Here is a 20418-nt window from a genome sequence, read left to right on the forward strand (position 1 = left end):
CATGTACGTTTTTAGAGGCTTTGGATCATCAAAGCTTCATTTTGTACGTTGGAAGGAACGGTACGTGTCGGGTCCATTTCCATCTGTAAGAAAAAACACATTATCTCGAAGTTCTTCTTCACAATTACCCTAAACTCCAGCCATCATTACTTACCGTCGCATCAACTGCATACCGTAAGGGAAATCGAACGTGTTCCGTTCCACCTCTATCCCACCCTCTGGCAATCCATCGCCGCACGGTCCATTCGTTTCCAGTGCCATTTCCTTCGACCAAGCGACAAGTCCACGTTCTTCCGGTGTTCCAGGGATAAGATTGTCCAACGCACAACCGAGCACACCACCAACGAGAATGGTCGTGCCGAGCAGTACCGAAAGTGTCGAGTCAACCGTTGCATTGCCAGTGTCGATCGCACCCGGATGTTGCTGTAGCCACAGACACAGCACCAGCGGAAAGAAAAACGAAACGCCCAGTATGTACAGATTGCGTGCCGACCGTAGATCCACGTACTGTAGCGCCGCCAGTCCAAACGCTGTTATCATGCCGAACATTACGCAGAAGATACCTCCGACAACTGGATCCGGTATCATGATGAAAGCAGCGCCGAACTTGTTAAGGACACCCTGAAGAATCATAATGAAAGCGGCCCACTGGATTACCCGGCGGCTGCCTACCTTGGTGACGCCAATTGCACCGACATTCTCCCCGAACGTGTTCGTTCCATTGCCGGATCCCCACAGTCCGGCCAACACTGTGCCGAGCCCTTCGATACCGATGCCTCGGTTGATCGCGTGCAGAGGTGGTGGTGGTGCCGCACACATCTGCGAGATCGTCGGATAGTAGCTGATCGATTCGACCGTGCATGCGATCACACCGGCCAACATTCCCAACACACCGGCCAACGATACGGTTGGCAGCCCGAACTGGCCCGGGTATGGTATGCGGAACCATTCGGCATCCTGCAGCACACGCAACCGTACATCGGTCCGAGCTGGATGTCCTTCCGGGAAGACACCGGTGGCAGTCAACACACCACAAACTGTCCACATAATAGCGATCGTGAGCAGTACAGGAAACAGTTTAAACAACGGAAACCAGATCACTCGCAAACCGTGGCCCTTCCGATAGGCGACACCGGGAAACTGTACCTCGGACATAACTTGCGAGAACAGCGTCAACATGGCGGTGGTTCCAACAGCTATTCCCCATTGTTTGGAAGCTGTTTCGCTAGCGTGCTGGAAGAGTGTTATGCCCACCAGTGCCACCGTCGGTACGATCGTAAGTGGCGTGATGATGCGCAGTAACTTGCCCACAAGCCCACTGAATCCGAGCACAACTTGAGACACAGCTGCTACGGCAATTGCACCGGAAAGCTCTCGCATCCGCACCTGCCAAAGCTCTGTACGCTCTGATTCTGGCATCGCGTCCAACACTTCAGCCGGTGGACACTTCCACTGGGGGAGATTGAGGATGGCAAGGGTTGGCACGAGAAAGGAGATGGTACCGCCCTGTACGATGGGTAACCGGCAGCCCCAGGTTGCTTGCAGGTATGTGATCAAACCGGTGACGAAGATCATGGTGGAGATGATGGTACCACGGGCAGGATCCTCATCTCGCATGCAGAGGGCGGGGGTTAGGATGAACGGAATCGAGACGATCGCTCCAATCATCGTTAGGTAGTGCTGTGAAAGATAAAGGTGATTTCGACAAGGTTTGAAATACTACTGCACCTGGGTACAAGTTTTGGTATTGTAGAATGAACATAATAAAAAATGATTTAATTTTATCCTAGCTACTACTCGAGCCTCGACTAGTCGAGGCTCTTCTTCACAGGTGAAATAAGAGTGTCCTGTTTGCGTCGCGTGATTGTACTGATGTGGTCCAAAGTCTGTTCAGCTTCCGCACATGTTTGTGCATGTTTCAACCGTTGGCCTTGGTATCCGCATAACGTACATATCTTGAAGATCGTTTATAACCGTATCGTGATTTACAATCTCTTTTCACTTCTGCAAAAAGACGGCTCACAAGGGACACAGTTATTCCGAATGAACGTATAAAAAATATCTGTATGATCTCTAAATACCCTCTCAATTGATCCTCTCAACAACAACCGATGGATTTTTCGCAAGAAGGTCTCCTTCGGAGGATCTTGTCCATTCTATATCCAACACAGAGTAGCAGTAGCGGCTCTAACGGTGGGCGGAGAAAGTGACCATCTCTGCCACCGACAGATACGAGCAGTTTCGTAGTAAGAGCCTCACATTAGGAATTCCGTATCAGCTGGAACCGTATCTTCGTTTATTCTGGCCGTAACCGAAGCCCCGACAACCCACTGCAGTCACTCGATGTAGAGCTACAGTGACCTGATTGCAGTGCTACCATGAGTAAAATCGTATCCGATCGTCATATTACACCGCTGCGAGTAATGCAGATCACTTAGGCCAAATGTGACAGGCCAGTACCAGATTGCAGTACCAAACGGTGGTAAATATTGAGGCCGAGCTCTGTAGCCTCTGGCGACAAACAATGGTCCGCGAAGGGTGCTAAAAGCCCTCTTATTTAAAGGTCTGTCGTTATGTAAGGATCGGGGATCAATGCATCTGTTTGGTGTACTGATATTATGATCTGCCTCTGGTATCAATAAAGGAAGATGAGGACAAATTTACTATACGCACAAACATGCTTGCAGCCAATCGGTCATACTCAGTAGCCGATTTAGCCAATTCGAAGACTTAACCGGAGTGAAAGTTGAGGCATCCGTTGGCTCAGTCAATGTACCTTTAAACTCGCCACTAGTCATACTAAAGCTTGAGAAAACTTTTCCACTGCAAATACCGGTCAAGAGGGGAGTCACAGCTGTAACTACAGAGTCTTAAACATACGCTCAATAAAGGCACATGCCTCACAAGATATTATCTCACCACTCTTCCGAACGAATCAATCAAAGGAATTAAATAATATTTGTACTACCGCCAATTAAAACCAGTTACTACCGGATTACGCAATGCAATCGAGCAATCGAGAAGAGACCACACGGTTCCACACAGTTAGTTTGCACTGCATGCTATCTTCTACCGACAATCACTCTCACGCAGTATACGCACCTGTAACGCCATCATGATGCAGAAGTACCATGGTGGATTGTCGTCGATGCCGTAGTTGATATCTGCACCGCGGGTCTTGCCTTCTTTCGTAGTTTCCCGCTCCGGCAGTGCACGTTGCTGATGTTCGGTCTCCATCAACTAAATGAACAACCCTTTTGCACAGATAGGGCCAAACAATTCTAGAGCGCAATACACGGATCAACTAATTAGCATCGAGTATAATTGATTAGAAGGTAATTTTAAAAGAAGTTTTGATTTGGTAAGACTGTTTCTCGACCACACTCCAACGAACGATACTCGGGTGCAATGTGCGATCGTGCTAAGTGATCGTTAAATAGCACGGGCTGTTCATGTGCTTTCGGCCTGAGAGCAGCTGTGATTGGTATCCACAAATGGGTTTTCTTTTATACCCTTTCTAAATGATCTTCAGTAAACAATTTGTAGGAAAGCTTCTACCAGAACACTACTAGAAACACTCGTTTTAAGCGACAACCCACACCTCTTTAAGAATCACAACAAGAGACACTTCAACACACTTCCAGCGGATACGTTCGCGTTCCTCACTAGCTCGGAACCGACTCTCACCCAATCTTAACTAGTGTACGTTATTTAGCGGCTAACTCCTCGAACAGCATCTCTACCCTGCTACACTACCTTCGTAACCCCGAGTCTGCTGCCTCTGCTGGAAGTGCCTAGCGCCCCGATACGGATGGAGAAGTAATTTTCCATGCTTTATGACACTCGTCCATAAAACCGTTGAGGCGACTGTCAATATGCTTGTGCTGTCTGTCCATGTTATGGTCTCAACGTATGGTTTAGTCTTATCAATGATACAAATAATAACTTCACTACGGCTATGCGTACACCGGCATCAACACGTGTTTTGTGGACAGTGAATTTAAACAAGCTAGTCGTGCTTTTTATGTTGTTAACAACACCATTTAGTTTAATCGCACCCAAAAAAAATTACGAGACAAAACAGAGCGGACAACGGACGACTTACTAACAGAGACTGAAAGAAAAATTGTAAGGCAACAAAACTTGACGCCCCTGGGATTGGTGCATCATGCATGTTTGCGCTATTAATTACCGTCCATTAAGTCTGCTACTGAGGATCTCCCCATTGAACGATGCCCGTGGTTGGGTACAATCAGGACACATTGCACAGTACATTTACAATTAAAACTATTAATTGTCTGAAAAACCTTGACGTACTCGAAAGCTTTGATAAAGATGAATGATTATGAGAATTATTTTAGTTTTTAGTACTTCGGATGTAAATATTTTTATTAATATTAGCCTCTTCCGCCTTTTTCCTAAAATCCATCTTGACTAGTTTGATCCAACCCATGAATTTGCTGTGCTCCTCTAGTGCCGATAGGGTCGATGATGAGCACTGTTCTGTTGCAGTATGGGTCCGGTGCTCCATCCATGGAACTTTTTCTATCGAACAGCTCACCTAGCTCGTGGTTTATTATCCTTCTTCTGCCATATATAGTCCTTAGCACCTCCAAATAGCGAGATCATCCTGCTATGCATTTCCTGAATTCTATAGAATCGCTAGATTTTGTGAAGTGACTTCAATTCATCTCTGTTTTTAATCTCAAATTGCGATTCTGCATGTAGGTAGCAGAACTGCTTCTTTTTCTTCTTCTTGGCTTAACAATCTCTAAGGACATGCCGGCCATCGAAATGGCTTTCTAGACTACCGATAACCACGTAGTTGGTTAGTCAGTCCTCACTACGGGGGGACGGCTCGAATGGGATTTGAACCTCGGTCCTGCCGTTTGAAGACCGGCGCCGCTGTCGCCTACACCACCGGGCCGCCCCTGCAGAACTGCTATACCGCCTCGAGATCGTTGCCGTAATCTGATACTTTGATGCTCACTTTTTGTTTACTGATCATCAAGTCAATCTGAAGAGCCCAGGTGCCTCAATTTAAGAAGCGCGAAGCCCTGTGAGTTGCTGGTTAATGGCAGTATGTATCATGAGTTGAAAGATTAAAATAGTCCAGAGCTTGCGACAGGGGAGATGTCGAATAAATGTGGTAGCCCACACGTCGAAGAGTAAACTTGAGCGTCCTCTATGCCTCATAACCTCCCAAAGCATTTCAATAGTAGTTTCGATAGTAAATTTACTAGCATCAAAACCAGCACGGTGACTTCTGACGAAAGCTGCAGCAAGGGGTGCAAAGGACACAATATTAAAGACTGTATTCAAGATTGTGACGGTTCAGAAGTTACCACAGTTTAGCCTGCGACTCTTTTGATAGTCAGGGTGTAGTAGCTATACCCTTTTTGTCTCTTTTGCCATGATCCAGATACTTTGATACCACTCACAGTCTCGTGCGGTCGTCTGCCAACGCAGTCCTTGGGTTTCTGGCGGATGCCCGCTATTTGGTTCTGCTCAATCCTTTGGTAAGCTACTGTTACAATGGAGTCTCAAGCCAAAAATGTCTATGTCATTAACGTATGCCAGGAAGTGTAGTAAGTCAATCACACACCCTGGTACCAACTTCACCGCCTTTACGAGACATGCGTGATCAGCCATTGTCAACTTTAGGGCCATAAAGGTACGTAATTATAGAAGCTGTTGTGCGTTTGCAATATGATAGCTACTTGGCTCAAAGGGGACATATTATATTAGATAATTTACTCCAAAAGGAGATAATAAAAGTTCTCATAAAAGTTCTACAGTGCCACTCTCTCTCTCTCTCTCTCTCTCTCTCTCTCTCTCTCTATCTCTCTCTCTTTCTTTCTTTCTCTCTCTATGCGTGTGATAAAATATGGTATACCCCTTCCTATCTCAAACATTTGGCAAACACCGTGTACCATAATACTGTTTTTATTCAAATGCTAAATATATGTTTTATTTCACTTTTTTCGATCCTGTGGAATTACAACATATTTATGGTAGCTTACAATCATGTTTTTTTTTTTAGATTTCTATTGAAATTTGTAAAACAGCCAGACATTGGCAGATCAAGTAATTACGAGGGTGTATGTTAAAATAAGAAGCCAATTTTTTCACTTCAATTCTACGAATGTTTCTGTACAATATTTTCCCTTTAACAGAACAGTGTTCAAATTCAACTGCCGCTATCCCGCGTCAGTTTACAGATTTCTTGGTCACTTCATGTGATTCTTCAATTACTGTTTCATACGTTTTAAAGGGGGTGGTGGATATGAAAGTTCCTAACCAATTCTAAGTCCTTGTGCAAAAACAAACAACGTTTACCAGGAAGTGGAAATGAATATTTTTTCGATGTTAAAAAATAAATTTGCATAATACAATATAAAAAGAAACGAACTAATGCTAAAAGCAGCTACCACAGAGAAGGTGATAGCATTGCTGTTCGCAGTCACTAGAAATGAAGAGAAATGAAAATAAAAAATCTTTACAATTAAAAGCCATTCACCTCGTCTTCTAGTAGTTGGCATTTGTTTTCATCTTTTTGTTCCGCCGCGCTGCGCCCAACCCGTTATTGTTGTTGTTGTTGTTGTTGTTTTTAGGTACCACCTCATCAATGTCCGAGCTGTCTGAGCCGCGTGATCCGTCCTGGAACGATAGGCCCAAATCGGCACCATCGCCACCATACTTTCCAGAAGCTCTTGCCAGCTCCAGGTCGCGTACTGTGGTGTTGTAGACACGAAACGAAAAGACAACGAACGAATTATGAATTTTACATCAGTCAGCATCAGTTTTGCAAACGTTCCTACAGTGAAACTGGAAGCATAAACACTCCCAAGCGACACGGTGGCCACCCGAACGCGTCAATATGTATGAACGCGAACGCCAACGGGTTCGAGCGAGTGACATTAATATTAATTGCAGACACCAACCACAGATAGGTCAATGGATAGAAGCCTTTCTGGCGGGTTGCTGGCAAGCTATCTGAACGTAACTTACTTTCTGTTTCGAGCTTATTGTTCTGTCTCCTCAGATCGTCGATGTCGTGCTGGTGTGAGTTGTTCTTCCGCCGCATGAACTGGATATACTCGGCCGCCTTTTTCAGTATCTGCGCGCGGCTAGCCTAAACGAACCAGATGCAATAGAAAAAAAAAAAGTTAGGGACTGATAATGATGGGAGATTAAAGCATCAAACGCACCTTCTCGCCCTGCAGCGATGGTACAGAGTCACGCAGCGCGGTGAAACTGTCCTTGATGTGATCACGCCGTTTCCGTTCAAGGGCATTGTGGTGAGCGCGTTTTTCGGCCTATAATTGTAAAAAGAGATGTCGTGTGGTGAGCGAACCAGCTGCACCCGCGAGAAAAAAAAGGATCGCCCTTTGCCTACCTGTGAGTAAAACTGACTGCCACCACCGGAACGGGACTGTGATTTTGTATTGTCTGAATCATCGCCATCCTGTGTGTATGGGTTAAGTAAGAGAAGCATAATTACAATCTTGCTCAAACACTCACAACATTATTCAAACAGTCTCGCCTCTACTTACATCGCTTTCTATGTCAATGTCCCGGTCATCATCGCTCATATTGTCGTACCACTCGCTAGTGCTTAGCTTCCGGCCTTGGTTATCCTCGTGCAAGCGCATCCACGGGCTGTTACTTTCTACGATGCTTCTCAAGGCGGGCGCGTCTCTCTCGCTGGATGTTACGATTAGATCGGTCTGCTGGTGATCGCTAATCCAACAACATAGGGTACAATACTTACTGCGTCGTTACTCAGATACCTTTCTGCTCCTCTTCCTCCCGTCCAGCCAAAGGTACGGGCTTTGCGAAAGGAAGAACAAAACAACGCACACACACATACGCGCGCGCAGGGGCAGCTCGGCTCTCCGTTTGTTTACACTTACCTCAGCACTGTCGCAATAAATTGCTAATTTACAACGATCAAACAGCACCGCCTTCTGTTACCTATTGTTCCGGCGTGTAAATTACGTGTGTATTTAAATGAATCCTTATTTATTGTCGCATATGGGAGACAAAAAGGACACAACAAAGTGATCCGCAAATTCCTTCGGAGCACGATGTTTATTTGTACGGAATAGTGAAATGTCAAGTGTGGCAGAAAAGTTTTTTATGCAGTGGTGCTGCACTCGCTGATTAAAAAAAAACATAAATAAAAGAATTGCACAAGAAAATACAATTTTGAGTGTGTTTATAGAAAAGCCAACATTCAACGAAGAAAATACGGTGCCTTATTAGTAGTCACCGGAATGTTAACCTTTTTTTTTTTGGACTAGCCAGGAGAAGTATTTCATCTCGGACTCAACTTCTCCTAATTCTTTCAACGGAGCGGGGAAGGATTACAGGAGTGCGGGACAGACACCGGTAGGGAAGGTGGAGGTTCTCTTGAATCTGAAAGAAATTCTCTTAAATACTTACAAGAAAAGTTTCTGTTTTAATTTTTTTTTTTCATACATTCGTATTTTTCATTATTCTCAATCAATTCAGATTCAATCACGCAAAGTTTCTCATAACTTTTTGATTTGATGCATTGCAAAGTTTAGTTTTTAATCGGTAATTTTTACGTTGATTTTTAATTTGCCTTTCATTGTTTATTATCAATTTCAAACCATGTTTGAAAATTATTTATCGTGCATCGGAGTAGCCCTGCCCTACCCCGTTCCGACATTTGACACCTTACAAACGTCAGTGCAACACACGAACCCAATTCAAAAGCAACGAATAAAATACTCGCTCCTAAACACACAGATCGCGTCCAAATGATGCTTTGCTTCGGTCGCTCTTGATGATACAGAAGAAAAGTTAAACGTAAAAATGGCAATCCCAGCCTCGCGAGTATTAATAAACGATCTGGAAAACAAGGAAGAACTGTACGCCGTATTGCAGGAAGAACTACGCAAAAATGGTATCAAATATCGGAAAGAGAAAACCTCCAAAGCGTGTAATGTAAGTAGCGGTACGGGCGAACCAGATTCCGGTTCTTTTTGGAAACTAATCGTGTGGATTCTTTCACGATAGGATAAAACTAAGTGCAAACGCATATTCCGAATACCACTGCATTCACTAGAGCTGACCGATGTGATGCTAGCCAGCGGTGGCATGGTGCAGATTCCTCTGTTTGTATCGAACGCTTGTCAGTTTATTCTGGAAAATGTAGACACGGAAGGACTGTTTCGGAAGGCCGGTTCAACCAAACGCCAGCAACAGATAAAGGTAGGCGGCAGATACTTTTTTTTTGTTTGTGTTCACAGAATCTAATGACATCGGTTGTACCGTTTCCCCTTACACAGGCAGGGTTAGAGTCGGGCATCCCGTTGGGCAAATCTCATCACGTTATTGACGTCGCGAACATCATAAAAACTTTCTTCCGGGATCTGCCCGAACCGCTGCTACCATCCGGAAATGTTCAGGAAGCACTGATCCGATGTCTGCTCGGAGGCAGCGATGATAAGGTGCACAAGCTAATGATGACCTGTTTGCTGTTGCCACCGATAACGCTAAACACGCTCGCCTACTTTATGCAGTTTTTGCAAACCGTTTCCAACCATGCCGCAAAAAATCGAATGACGGCCGAAAATTTGGCCATCATACTAACTCCGAGCATTATGCCAACGACGGAACTGGTACAGCAGCGGTTCAACAGCCATGTGAAGGTGTTGCAACTGCTCATTGAAAATTCGCAGCAGATTGGACTCATTCCGAACGCAATTTTGTGCCAGCTGAAGGATGAAGGATGTGCCATTAATCTAAGTACGGCCACGAACAATGTGACGGACAAAAAGAAGAAAAAGCGACGCAGTGGTTCGCTGACGCGGATGTTTAATGGGTTTAAGAAGATGGTTAGCGCAATTGGATCGTCGGAAAATTTGGATAAAACTGATGAAAAAGTTGAAAATGAGCAAACACTGGTAATAGGTACGCCTTGTCTAAGCAAATCGGCTAAAAAACGGAAGGTTGCGGATGGAATTGCATTCAGCGCCAAGAAAAAGTAAGTTGCCACGTTCCTCTTGTGTGTTTCGAATGTTAATTTAATTCTTTTTATCAACAGAAAAGAAGTGACATCCTTTTTACCGGACAACCATGATCTTCTGCCCAGTACGCCGCTCGTTATAAAGTGAGTATTTTGAGTACCCGAGGAATGTTCCTTTAAAAAATCCTTTTTTTCGGGTCTTTTTTCGTCAGGGAACCAAAAAAGAACCGCCTAAGCTTGGGCGGAAGTAAAAAGCCCAGCAAAGTCGTTCAACGTTTACTACCGACCGGTTCAATACCTTCGATCGCGGAAGGCAAACCAATGGAACGACGCTGGAGCGTGGTCGGTGCACCGTGGGGACGTAAAAAACAAAACCGCAACAATAAAGTCCAGGAACCGGAAAGCACCAAAACGGAATTCCCGCATTCGGACACAAAAACGGAAGATGAATTTGACACGGAAGAACCGACAGGAAAAGCGCTTCTTCTGACAGCAGGAGGTCGCATGTCGCCGGTAGTATCGATGCCGTGTCTCGTTAGTGCTGAGGGTTTGTCCAGCACTGCGGATAAAATCGATGAAACTGATGCCGATTCGGATGATTTCCTGAAGATTCGACGTAGCGAGTATGAAGCGATCAAAAAGCGAATGTCGGACATTGAGTCGAAGTTGTCGAAGGAATTTACCGCACTGGTCGGGCGTGAGGATGTGCTGCTGGACAACGTGGAGGACAAATATCGGCAAACGTTGGAACAGACGGAACCGATCGAAGCGACGTGCGCCACCACGGACCAGCTTGCGAAGAGGCTTAGTCGTGAGCTAAAAATCCGTCAGAGCGGTGAACACAGGGTGATTCGATCGCCGAGTGCAAGAAAAATCGGTACCATTCGTCGCCGTAGCCGAGAAGCTGTAAGGTTGTCGCGCAACCAGTCTTGGCATGTGGGTAATGGTGCGCGAGATGTATCCGTCGCTGTCCCAGTTGCGTCTGGCGCGGTAGATCTTTCCTTCTATCCCAAGTCGGGAGTTTTAAAGCGCGGTCGACCAAATACTGTTCAAAGCGGTTTGAAAGCACCAGACACAACAACAACAGTATCTTCGAATAGTAACGAGACAACAGTTGCGATAGCAACGGAAAAGCAACCCTCAAAGCCATCTCCTCGTTGTGCCACGGCAACTAGCTTAAGCGGAGGCAACTTTACCGACGAGGAAAAGGAGGAACAATGGGTTAATGCGGAGAGCTACTTTGAGACGCATAACGTCACCGATGATAACGCCTCGAGTGTGATGGATTCGACGTCAGAATTTGTAACACCCTGTAAAGTGCTGATGGAGGATTACTTTAAAACGCCGGATAAAAATTCTCGCCGAGCATCGTTACGATCTTCTTCAAAGCAGCCACCGGGAAGCGCTTTCTGCACACCCACCCAGTCTATGGTGTCCAAAATCGACGTTAACATCCAGAGTGCGGCCAAGACACCCATGCTACCACCGGTGGTACCACCGCGCATAAAAACACCCGCCCGAACGCCGAAACTTCCACCACGCACACCGAGCAGCAGCTTACTTAAATCACACATAACTCCACTGCAGGAGGCACAGAGTGGCCGTGCATCGATCGCACGCATCCGCAGTCAAAATGCGGGTATGGTAATGGCTAAGGCAAAGCTGTTCGATGGACTCGTAACGAACGCCGGGCTCGATGTATCATCCGGCGCCGGAACATCCTCCAAACGCACACCGATCTCGAGCCGTCGCCAGAGCACCAAGTTCCGCACCGCAACGGTTGCAGCCGTACCACCGATCGTTACAATGTCCGACACAGGATCGGCCGTTCACATTCGACAGATACAGAAGCTACGCTCTTCCTCAGCACAACACCAGCACGGAAGTGTACGCAGTCCCAGGAAATCGACCCCGCGCAAGCGTACCTTCACAAAATCTGCCCACGGTGGTGGAATAAATCGACGCGAAAAGCTTCGCCAAGCAACGAAATCTGGCTCAAACGCATCGATGGCAGGAATCCCATCCATAGCTCTCCTTAGCTCTCCACGATCTGTCCGTCGGTTGCAGGAAAATGTGCAAGAACAGCTAGCGAACGTAAATGTCGTTTGTCTGTCGCCAAATTTAAAAGACATGAACAATAGCAGATCGGCCACAACAACACCACACATTCGCAAACAGTTGCTGCGGAACTCACCGCGCCGCATCCTTGCAGCAACACCTGGACGGGACAATCGAATGCACGGTGGCGGTGAGCGATATCAAACGCCACTGAAAGCAACCACATTATCACGCTTTGCCATCTGTACCGCACCCGGATTTGAGAACAGTCCCGAACGAACATCCCATCCACGGGCGGCTAATGTTCGTTAGCGTTAGGTGAGGGTCAGTTTCCTCCAGACCTGTGTGTAAGAGATTTGAAAAAATATTCGTTTTACTAGTGCCAGCACCGTTTTAATTTAAACACACGCATTGAGATTCGTTGCTTTCTTTTAAAAGGATTTCTACACGTAGATAAATTTGACTCACATGACACAAAATTTAAGGAAGTGATCCTAAAAGAAAGCGGGGTTTTTTTATATTAACGGACAATATAGTGTATTGAAGGATGTAAATTTAAATCCAGCTCTTTGTTTATCGTACGCACACACAAACAAACGCGAAGCAGCCCGTTTAATCGTCTTCCGAAAAGAACAGTTCAAGCAGATCAGCTTTGGCGCACTGCTCTCCCTCGAGGCGCTGCGGATTCTTCCATCGTATCAGCGTGGGAATGACGGAAAGATGTGTTTGCGTATCCTTCCGGAAGGGATTATTCATATCTTTCCATCTGCAAAGCAAAACGAATATCAATGGCTTATAACTTCCGTGAAAAAGGACAAGAAACTTACGTCGGTCGATCGCCTACATCGACGTAGATGAAATGCGAATCTTCCGGAGCGCTTGTATTAACTGCTGTTTCGATAAACGGAGCAGCTATTTATGGGGCATTGGCAACAAAGGGACCGGATATGTTAATTAGTGAATTAAGGAAAGGAATTAAATTAAAAAGATACACCTACCTTCGACACAGTCCCCACACCAGCTCTGGCCGTTGTCAAGTTTTGCACCGGTGAAAAGAATATTGATCGCGCCACCGTTTCCGTTGAAGTCTTTCATAAATGCAACGAATGCATCGTACCCGGCAACACTATGTTTGTGCACCATTATGAATCGTTCCTGCTCCTCGAGGACTATTCCCGTGACTATTCACTTCGTCTATGATTGATACGCTAGTATGGCGTGAAATAGCTTGTTAATCTTCCTCTTGCTGTGTTTTGTCGCTCGAGAGTTTGAAGGACGTGGAAAGATAACCGCACTATCTATTCGCCTACCGCCAGCAGCAATATCGTTTGCCGTCCGGTCAGTGACAGAATTGTATTGTTTTGGGTGGAGCGCGCGTCTACGTAAAAGATTACAGTGCCATCCGAAATTAAGTACTCGATTCAAATAGGAGCCATGATAAATTATATAAATACATAAACCGTTTCGTTAACCGAGTATACCTGGGATAAGGCAAAGAACAAGGAGGAAATGCTTTATCATGATGTTCATATAGTTTAGTCATCACAAGCGGTGTTGAAATTTTGTTCAATATGCGAAAAACGCCTAAATGTATGCAAAGCGCAGCACATGTCGACAAGCATACATAGTGTGTTTTCCCTGTGATCAAAAATGGTTGGATTAATTAATGGAAACTATAGCTAAAATTACACTTTAGATCCCTTCTTTCCTCCTCACAGACCATAGTTTTTAAATTAGGATGTTACCACTTTTTCTCATTAGGCTAACGATCGATTTTCACGGCCAAAATGTAGCCCTCACTTCTTTAAACAGTTTCAAAGTATGTCTTGTCTTGTATTATCCTGGCAAGGTCCTTTGGAGAATTCTATTTTACCTTGCTTTTTCACAAAAACCCCAAAACTCGCAAGAGGTGACCCAATGTGATTCGATGCACGATCCCTTCGCGTGAATCACTTCCCACGCTACCACCGGAACTTCGGACGGTTAGAGCGAAATAAATTTGGACTATGTAAACATCCATCTAGCGCATATTTAGATCCTACATGCAGTAAAAAAAATCACATGAAAACCGAATTAACCACAGATAGTGGAAGAAGAAATACTATTTTTGGACTTATTTTTTTCATATTTTATTTGAAAAACAAATTGATGAATCACCCATTGTGCATTGCCTAGAAACATCGTCTCACCTTGCTAGATAAATCTTGACAACGGTTTTGACATATGTTGCAATCAGCGATGTTGCATTTATGACAGCAATCGGGGAAAATAGTGGTGTTTACGTGTACTTTAAATTTGTAGTAAAGAGAATAGAAGAAATCTAGCCCCCGTTTTCCACTCACAATCCATTCAGAAACATCCACATCCATCGGTAGTGCAAACATCTTTTCGCTGCACGCGTGTGTGTGTGAGCCACGCACCTGGTCGGACGTGTTTGATGGGAGCAAGCTCCGGCACCGCGGACCAATCCACCGTACGTAAGCGAATGAACTGGCTGCTGGTGCAACTGGGCGAGCAAGGGTGAACAATTTTCGAGGCCGATCACAGGTTTTACAAGGTGTATACCGAGCCGCGCGTGCAGATTGTGAGGACGTAAAAGCATACAGTCGATATCAGCGGCGTCGTAGTCGTGGTGTAGACACGGCAGTTTCGGACACCGTGTTCCACCGGGTGGAGTCCGGTAGACAAGATTAACATATTCTTCGAAACAATCAGCCAGCTGGCTGAACACTGCGTCAAGATGCGTACCCTCGGGCTGTCCGTGATCAGCATGTTGCTGACCGGGCTGGTAATTGGCAATGCGTACTACCAGAAGAAGCAGTTCTACCCGTCTGTTGTGTACATTACGAAATCTAACCCGAGCATGGCTGTAAGTGAAAACCCGATGTGTGGATTCATGCTTCATTTTAAAATGTTCTGCTTTTCTCTTTTTTCTTCCGTAAGGTCATATACATTCAGTCGCTCGTACTAGTTTTGATGTTGGGCAAGCTGATGAAGAAAATCTTCCTCGGCACGCTACGTGCGGCCGAATTCGAACATCTGATGGAGCGGTTCTGGTACGCGCTGACGGAAACCTGTCTCGCGTTTACAGTCTTTCGGGATGATTTCAATCCGAAATTTGTGGCACTATTTACGGTGCTGCTATTTTTGAAATCCTTTCACTGGCTGGCAGAAGATCGCGTCGATTATGTGAGAATTGCTTTGTTTATTTGCTCATCCTACGATTTACTTATCCTGAAACGTATTTTCGAATTCTAGATGGAACGTAGCCCCGTAATTGGATGGTTATTCCACGTGCGGGTAGCCGGACTGCTGCTCTGCTTGGGCCTGTTCGATTACGAGCTAATATCGTACGCATACCAGTCCACCATCGCCAAGGGCGTAACGGTCCAGCTTGTGTTTGGGTTCGAGTACGCGATCCTAATGACGATGGTCATTAACACCGCCATAAAGTACATCTTTCACGCTGCCGAACTGCGTTCGGACACACCGTGGGAAAACAAGGCGGTCTTTCTGCTGTACACCGAACTCATCATTGGTTTTACGCGCGTCGTACTTTACGTGGTGTTTGTCACTTTGATGGTCAAAATATTCACCCTGCCAATGTTTGCCTTCCGTCCGATGTACTACACAATGCGGTAAGTAAGCGAAAGGCCCACAACCACCAGCCAACTTATCTTATCAATGTGTGTTATATTTTTTTTTATATTTATGTTTTCTCATAATCTTCACACGATGCCCCTTCGCGTGTACAGCAACTTCAAGAAGGCTTTGAACGACGTAATTCTATCGCGCCGCGCCATCCGTAACATGAACACACTCTATCCGGACGCAACGCCCGAAGAGCTGCAAATGTCGGACAACATTTGCATTATCTGTCGCGAGGATATGGTGAGCAACTCGAAAAAGCTGCCGTGTGGTCACATTTTCCACACGGCCTGTCTGCGCTCCTGGTTCCAGCGGCAACAAACGTGCCCGACCTGCCGGTTAAACATACTGCGTACACCGATTACGGCGGCCACCGCTCCTGCCAATCCGGTGCCAAATAATAATGGAAACGATGCGAATGCTAGCGCTGGTGGTGCTGCTGGCACCGCTGACACTAGCCGTCCGACGATGGTGGCCGCGGGTGGAGGTGCTGCTGGTGTTGGCGGTACTGGCAGTGGTGGTGCTTTAGGTACAGGAGCCACATTGCCTAATGGTAGGTGTAAATTTTCTTTTTCTTCCGGTTTCAGCACAATTCTGGTACAAATTAAGGTACAAATGTCCACCATTCTTTTTGCTTCTTCAACTCCTAAGTACGGTTTCTATTCGTCGATGTCGGAGTGGATTCATGAATCTACTCCGGAATGCTCATCACAAGTACGTACACGATCGGATTGTTAAAAAGATACAACGAAGAAACCACACCAGTTAGGAGGATTAAATATTTACAGATATTGTCCCCTTAATCCACGATAATGTTCTTGTTTTCGGACCTGTGAAAGCGAATTTGTTGAATGCATTGTGTGTTGAACCAGAACCAGAAATACTGAAACGCTTGGATCGCTACAATATTGTTCCGCTTTCCGTCCTGTAGAAATTTGGAACGGATCTAGATGTAGATTTCAAACACTTAAATCGTTTTAAAGGTTACGATTTTTTCGGTGCAGATTCAGTTGACCCAGAGCAATGCTCGATTCATTTCCGAGATGTGCTTAAACTCATGTGTACAATTTGCAAGTAAAGCTAAACACCTTCATGTGAAAGGCTGACTGTTTGGAGTACCGTTTTGGTTTGGAAGAGTAATCGATCCTTACTTCTTCAATGTTGGTGTTGCCTTTAACGTGAACTAGCTACAGGTAAATAATTCTTCTATCTTAAACTGGACGGTATATATGTTACCAATATGTGATTAGAATGTAAAACCTGCCACATGGTGTCCTTTTCACTTTTCTGTGCTTTTCACAGATTCTCGATTTTCGAGTATCATGAATTTTTCGCTCAGAGACAAACTATGCTCGAGGAGCCTTCAATGGAATGTTGAAGCTGTGGGATGCACGCCTGCAAGTGAAGCTCAGGCTATCAAGTTCAATTTATTCAAATTCAGAGACAGAAACCTATTAATTAAGGTTACCCACTTTTCTATTTCATCCCTTCAGGTCTAACAGGAACGGGAACGAATGCGCTACCACTGTTTCCTCCAGCGCCGATGCTGCTGCCTCCATTTCCCTTTGTCGGTATGCCATCGTACACGATGCCCTTGCCACCGGTTCCTCCCTCGCTGGACACCCTTTCGGACGAGGAGGTTCGAGCGATGGAAGGCAACGAAAGGCGCCATATTGAGGAACGTATCAAGCATCTGCAAAACATACGCACCCTGCTCGATGCGTCCGTTGCACTGATGAACCAATACGCAGCCATCACGGCCCGACTACCACCGGAAGCAGTGGCCCATTTGCAGCAACAGCAGCCACAAACATCATCGCAACCAAATGTATCGAATACTGCTACCATGGCTAGTAGTAGTAGTGATACTGATGCAAACATTACTACATCACCGGCACAAACATTATTGACCACCACCTCGGTAACGGAATCGGCAGCGAGTGTTACTCCCAGCAGTAGTGTTGCTCCCGACTCCAGCAGTAATAAACCTAGCAACAGTAAGGTTAGTGATAGTGATACCAATAGAGTAAGCAACAGTAGTAGCAGTAGTAGTTCGGCGCTGTTGAGCCAACCGAAGCTAGAGGATCTCGGACCGCTCAGCAGCGATGAAGATGATCCAGCTTCAACGCACAGCAAGCGCAAGAAGGAACCATTACCAAGCGATAGCAAGGTTCTGCTAATCACGCCCGATCAGATGCAGGACGCAGCAACAGCCACTTCCTCCAGAGTGTCCGAAACTTTGAATGGGGTAGCCGCATTAAAGCGACCCGAAAGTGCCGCCATGAGTGAGCTGCGTCGTCGACGTTTGGAGAAGTTTGCCACGACAAGCACAACGGACCCAACGGCAAATGGTAGTCAGCAGGAGCAGCAGCAGCAGCAGCAGCAGCAGTAGTAAGAAGGTGAGTAGTAGTAGCTGGAACTGGCGCGGAGCTGTTTGCATATGCTAATTTTTGTTTTCTAAATCCTAAATATCGATGGAGGAAAGATAAAGTCAAATGAACTCGGCTGGAATGTGTCTTCCAATGCCAAAACGATTCGGAACGAATATCTTCTAAGTTCCAGTGAGTGACACTATTATGCGACACATGCTGTTATTAAATCCAATGCTCATATTTACTCTTGAGTCAGCCTCGTAATGCCCTCGTTTGTTTTGGAATGTCTATGTCCGTCATTTTACACCTTCCCGTTCTTGGCCTGGTGCCGGAAGGGTGGTAGGATACTGTAGACTTTTTTTTAGCAATATTTCTGGCTGTTTAAATGATTATCTACCCTTTTTTGTTCCCATCCTTTTTGCTTGTTATATGTGTATTTGTGTGTTTTACGAGGTTACTAAAATATTGCATTTGTTCTTTTGTTTCTGTTTCTTATTGCTCGGGTCGCTGCTGTGCAATCGAACCGAATGGCAAAAGATGAGACTTTAAGCCTTCATTCCATTCCCTATTTTTCCCCTTTTCCATATTATGTTTGGCCTTCCTCTAATAAAGAACAAAAAACCTTAAAGTCACAATGGTTTGTTTGTACAGAGGACTTCATTTTTTTAATGCAACGTGCACACATACACAGCATGAATGTGTATGCAGAATATAAAATATGAATGTAGAAACATTAGCAAACAAATTACGCACTGATTGTCGGGCGATTTTGTGTTCGTAGTGAACATAAAGAAAAAAGTGATTAAAAAACAAAAGTTAGAGAAGGATACAGACGGAAAGAGAAAAGACGAAGAAGAGAGGCGAAAAGAAATCCTATATATATAAAAAGTTGTTCTATACATTAAAACAATCGCATAAGAAACGCAAAAAAAGGTGTATAAAATCGGTCCATTTGGGACGAAATGAAACAATCATCAGCTTTTCAGTTGCTCTGTGCTGTAAAAGCGACAACTGTTAGATAGATAGGACTGGCGTAAAAATGGATGGTGATGGACCAGGAAAGATCCCTTTCTCAGGATCGGAATGGACGTCAGCACACCAATGGAATGGAATGAAATATACAGGTTTGGTGGAAAAACGCATCCGAAACGCAAGTCCCGAAGCGGGAAGGTGTGGAACGTCTCTGATACGTAAGCAAGAGACGTAGAAAAAAAAGGTATAATTGTAAATAGTGCTATCATATTGTACTGTGGAATCTAAAATAATAAAGGCAAAGCAACATATAAAAAATAACTGCGAACCTCGATGAGGTGCTTTAAAATGATGACTGGTGTCTCATTAACGAAGAGATCTTGTCGCATAAGAGGCTTTACGGATAATGTAACCTCGGCTACCAAGAGACCTCATCTTCCAAGGAATCTCTTCACCCAAGCTGTTTGCTCACGAAAAAATGCTTCTCGTCCAAAGGGCTTCAACCTCCAAAAGTGATCCTCAGCATCCAACGAACCTCTCTATTCAAGATACTTTGTTGTTCAAGAAATCCGTTAATCCAAAGGGCATCCCCATCGCCGAGAAAACTCGTTGTCCAAGGGATCTTATTGTCTTAAACCATCGCAAAAAATATCTAAACCTTTAAGAGGACCCCCTCTTGTCCCAGGCTGTCTTAAGTTTTGATACGTCGGGATAGTGTAAGTTGACTGTGCCAACAATAGTCGAAGGGTTCGAAGAAATTGATCGGATCGTAGTGGTGCTGCCAAAAGCTTTAGTAGCTACTCCCAGACAGCTGCCGATATGCGTGAGTGATCATGCGTTTGTGGCATTATTAGTATAAGAAGACCCTGTACGAAGAGTAAGTTCCCGAGGAAGCAGGCGTGTCCTAGGATTAAAAGTTCATGAGAAAATAAGGCTATGAAATTAGGAAAGTTTGGGCATAAATCGCCCAGGCAACCTCATGCCATATTTGGGCATGAACATAAGAAACACCGTGCTCACGAACCTGCCACGACAGTACCGTTACTGCGTTCACATCGAAAATTGAAGAGCAAAATATATGTATCATTTAGCCACGACACAGTTAATGTCAAAACTTGCGCCGCAAAGGGTATGTGGAGCTTATAGCATACCCGGAAAGGTCTGCTCGCGTTAAGAGCAAAATAACGCGGTAAAAGTCTGTTTTCATCAATTTCGTCAAGACTGTACCTGTACTGGTGAATAACCAAAATCTGACTGTAATATCAGTTTGCTTGGCATGTCTATTAGCAAGAGTTGGACGGCGTTCAAAATATCAAGAGCTCACTTTTAATGTTGAGCCCAGGAATCCTAGAAGTCTCTATGATTTAG

General features: G+C 45.1%; 6 protein-coding genes across 6 annotated transcripts in view; 3 read left to right on the forward strand and 3 right to left on the reverse strand.

The window, feature by feature from the left end:
- LOC126558958 (soma ferritin) overlaps positions 1–20418 on the forward strand; it is a 203505-nt gene that overhangs the window by 78733 nt on the left and 104354 nt on the right. The gene's annotated exons all lie outside the window — the stretch shown is intronic.
- Positions 23–3237, reverse strand: LOC126557561 (solute carrier family 23 member 2). Its single transcript, XM_050213372.1, has 3 exons — positions 3103–3237; positions 155–1680; positions 23–83 (listed from the first exon to the last, which is right to left on the reverse strand). The coding sequence occupies exons 1-3, from the start codon at positions 3235–3237 to the stop codon at positions 29–31; spliced, it is 1716 nt and encodes a 571-aa protein (XP_050069329.1). The 3' UTR covers positions 23–28.
- On the reverse strand, positions 6529–7698 carry LOC126559108 (protein max). Its single transcript, XM_050215218.1, has 5 exons — positions 7557–7698; positions 7400–7468; positions 7212–7319; positions 7012–7135; positions 6529–6734 (listed from the first exon to the last, which is right to left on the reverse strand). Exons 1-5 carry the CDS (start codon positions 7653–7655, stop codon positions 6529–6531), a joined length of 606 nt encoding a protein of 201 aa, XP_050071175.1. The 5' UTR covers positions 7656–7698.
- LOC126556878 (uncharacterized) lies at positions 8835–12370 on the forward strand. Its single transcript, XM_050212423.1, has 5 exons — positions 8835–8976; positions 9049–9243; positions 9321–10018; positions 10079–10144; positions 10213–12370. The coding sequence occupies exons 1-5, from the start codon at positions 8845–8847 to the stop codon at positions 12368–12370; spliced, it is 3249 nt and encodes a 1082-aa protein (XP_050068380.1). The 5' UTR covers positions 8835–8844.
- Positions 12670–13201, reverse strand: LOC126559419 (thioredoxin domain-containing protein 17-like). The gene is made up of 3 exons (XM_050215573.1): positions 13057–13201; positions 12886–12970; positions 12670–12824 (listed from the first exon to the last, which is right to left on the reverse strand). The coding sequence occupies exons 1-3, from the start codon at positions 13199–13201 to the stop codon at positions 12671–12673; spliced, it is 384 nt and encodes a 127-aa protein (XP_050071530.1). The 3' UTR covers position 12670.
- LOC126567160 (E3 ubiquitin-protein ligase HRD1) lies at positions 14699–18098 on the forward strand. The gene is made up of 5 exons (XM_050223392.1): positions 14699–14927; positions 15002–15247; positions 15317–15696; positions 15814–16259; positions 17200–18098. The coding sequence occupies exons 1-5, from the start codon at positions 14799–14801 to the stop codon at positions 18096–18098; spliced, it is 2100 nt and encodes a 699-aa protein (XP_050079349.1). The 5' UTR covers positions 14699–14798.

Source organism: Anopheles maculipalpis, chromosome 2RL (assembly GCF_943734695.1).
Source record: "Anopheles maculipalpis chromosome 2RL, idAnoMacuDA_375_x, whole genome shotgun sequence".
Lineage (NCBI taxonomy): Eukaryota > Metazoa > Arthropoda > Insecta > Diptera > Culicidae > Anopheles > Anopheles maculipalpis.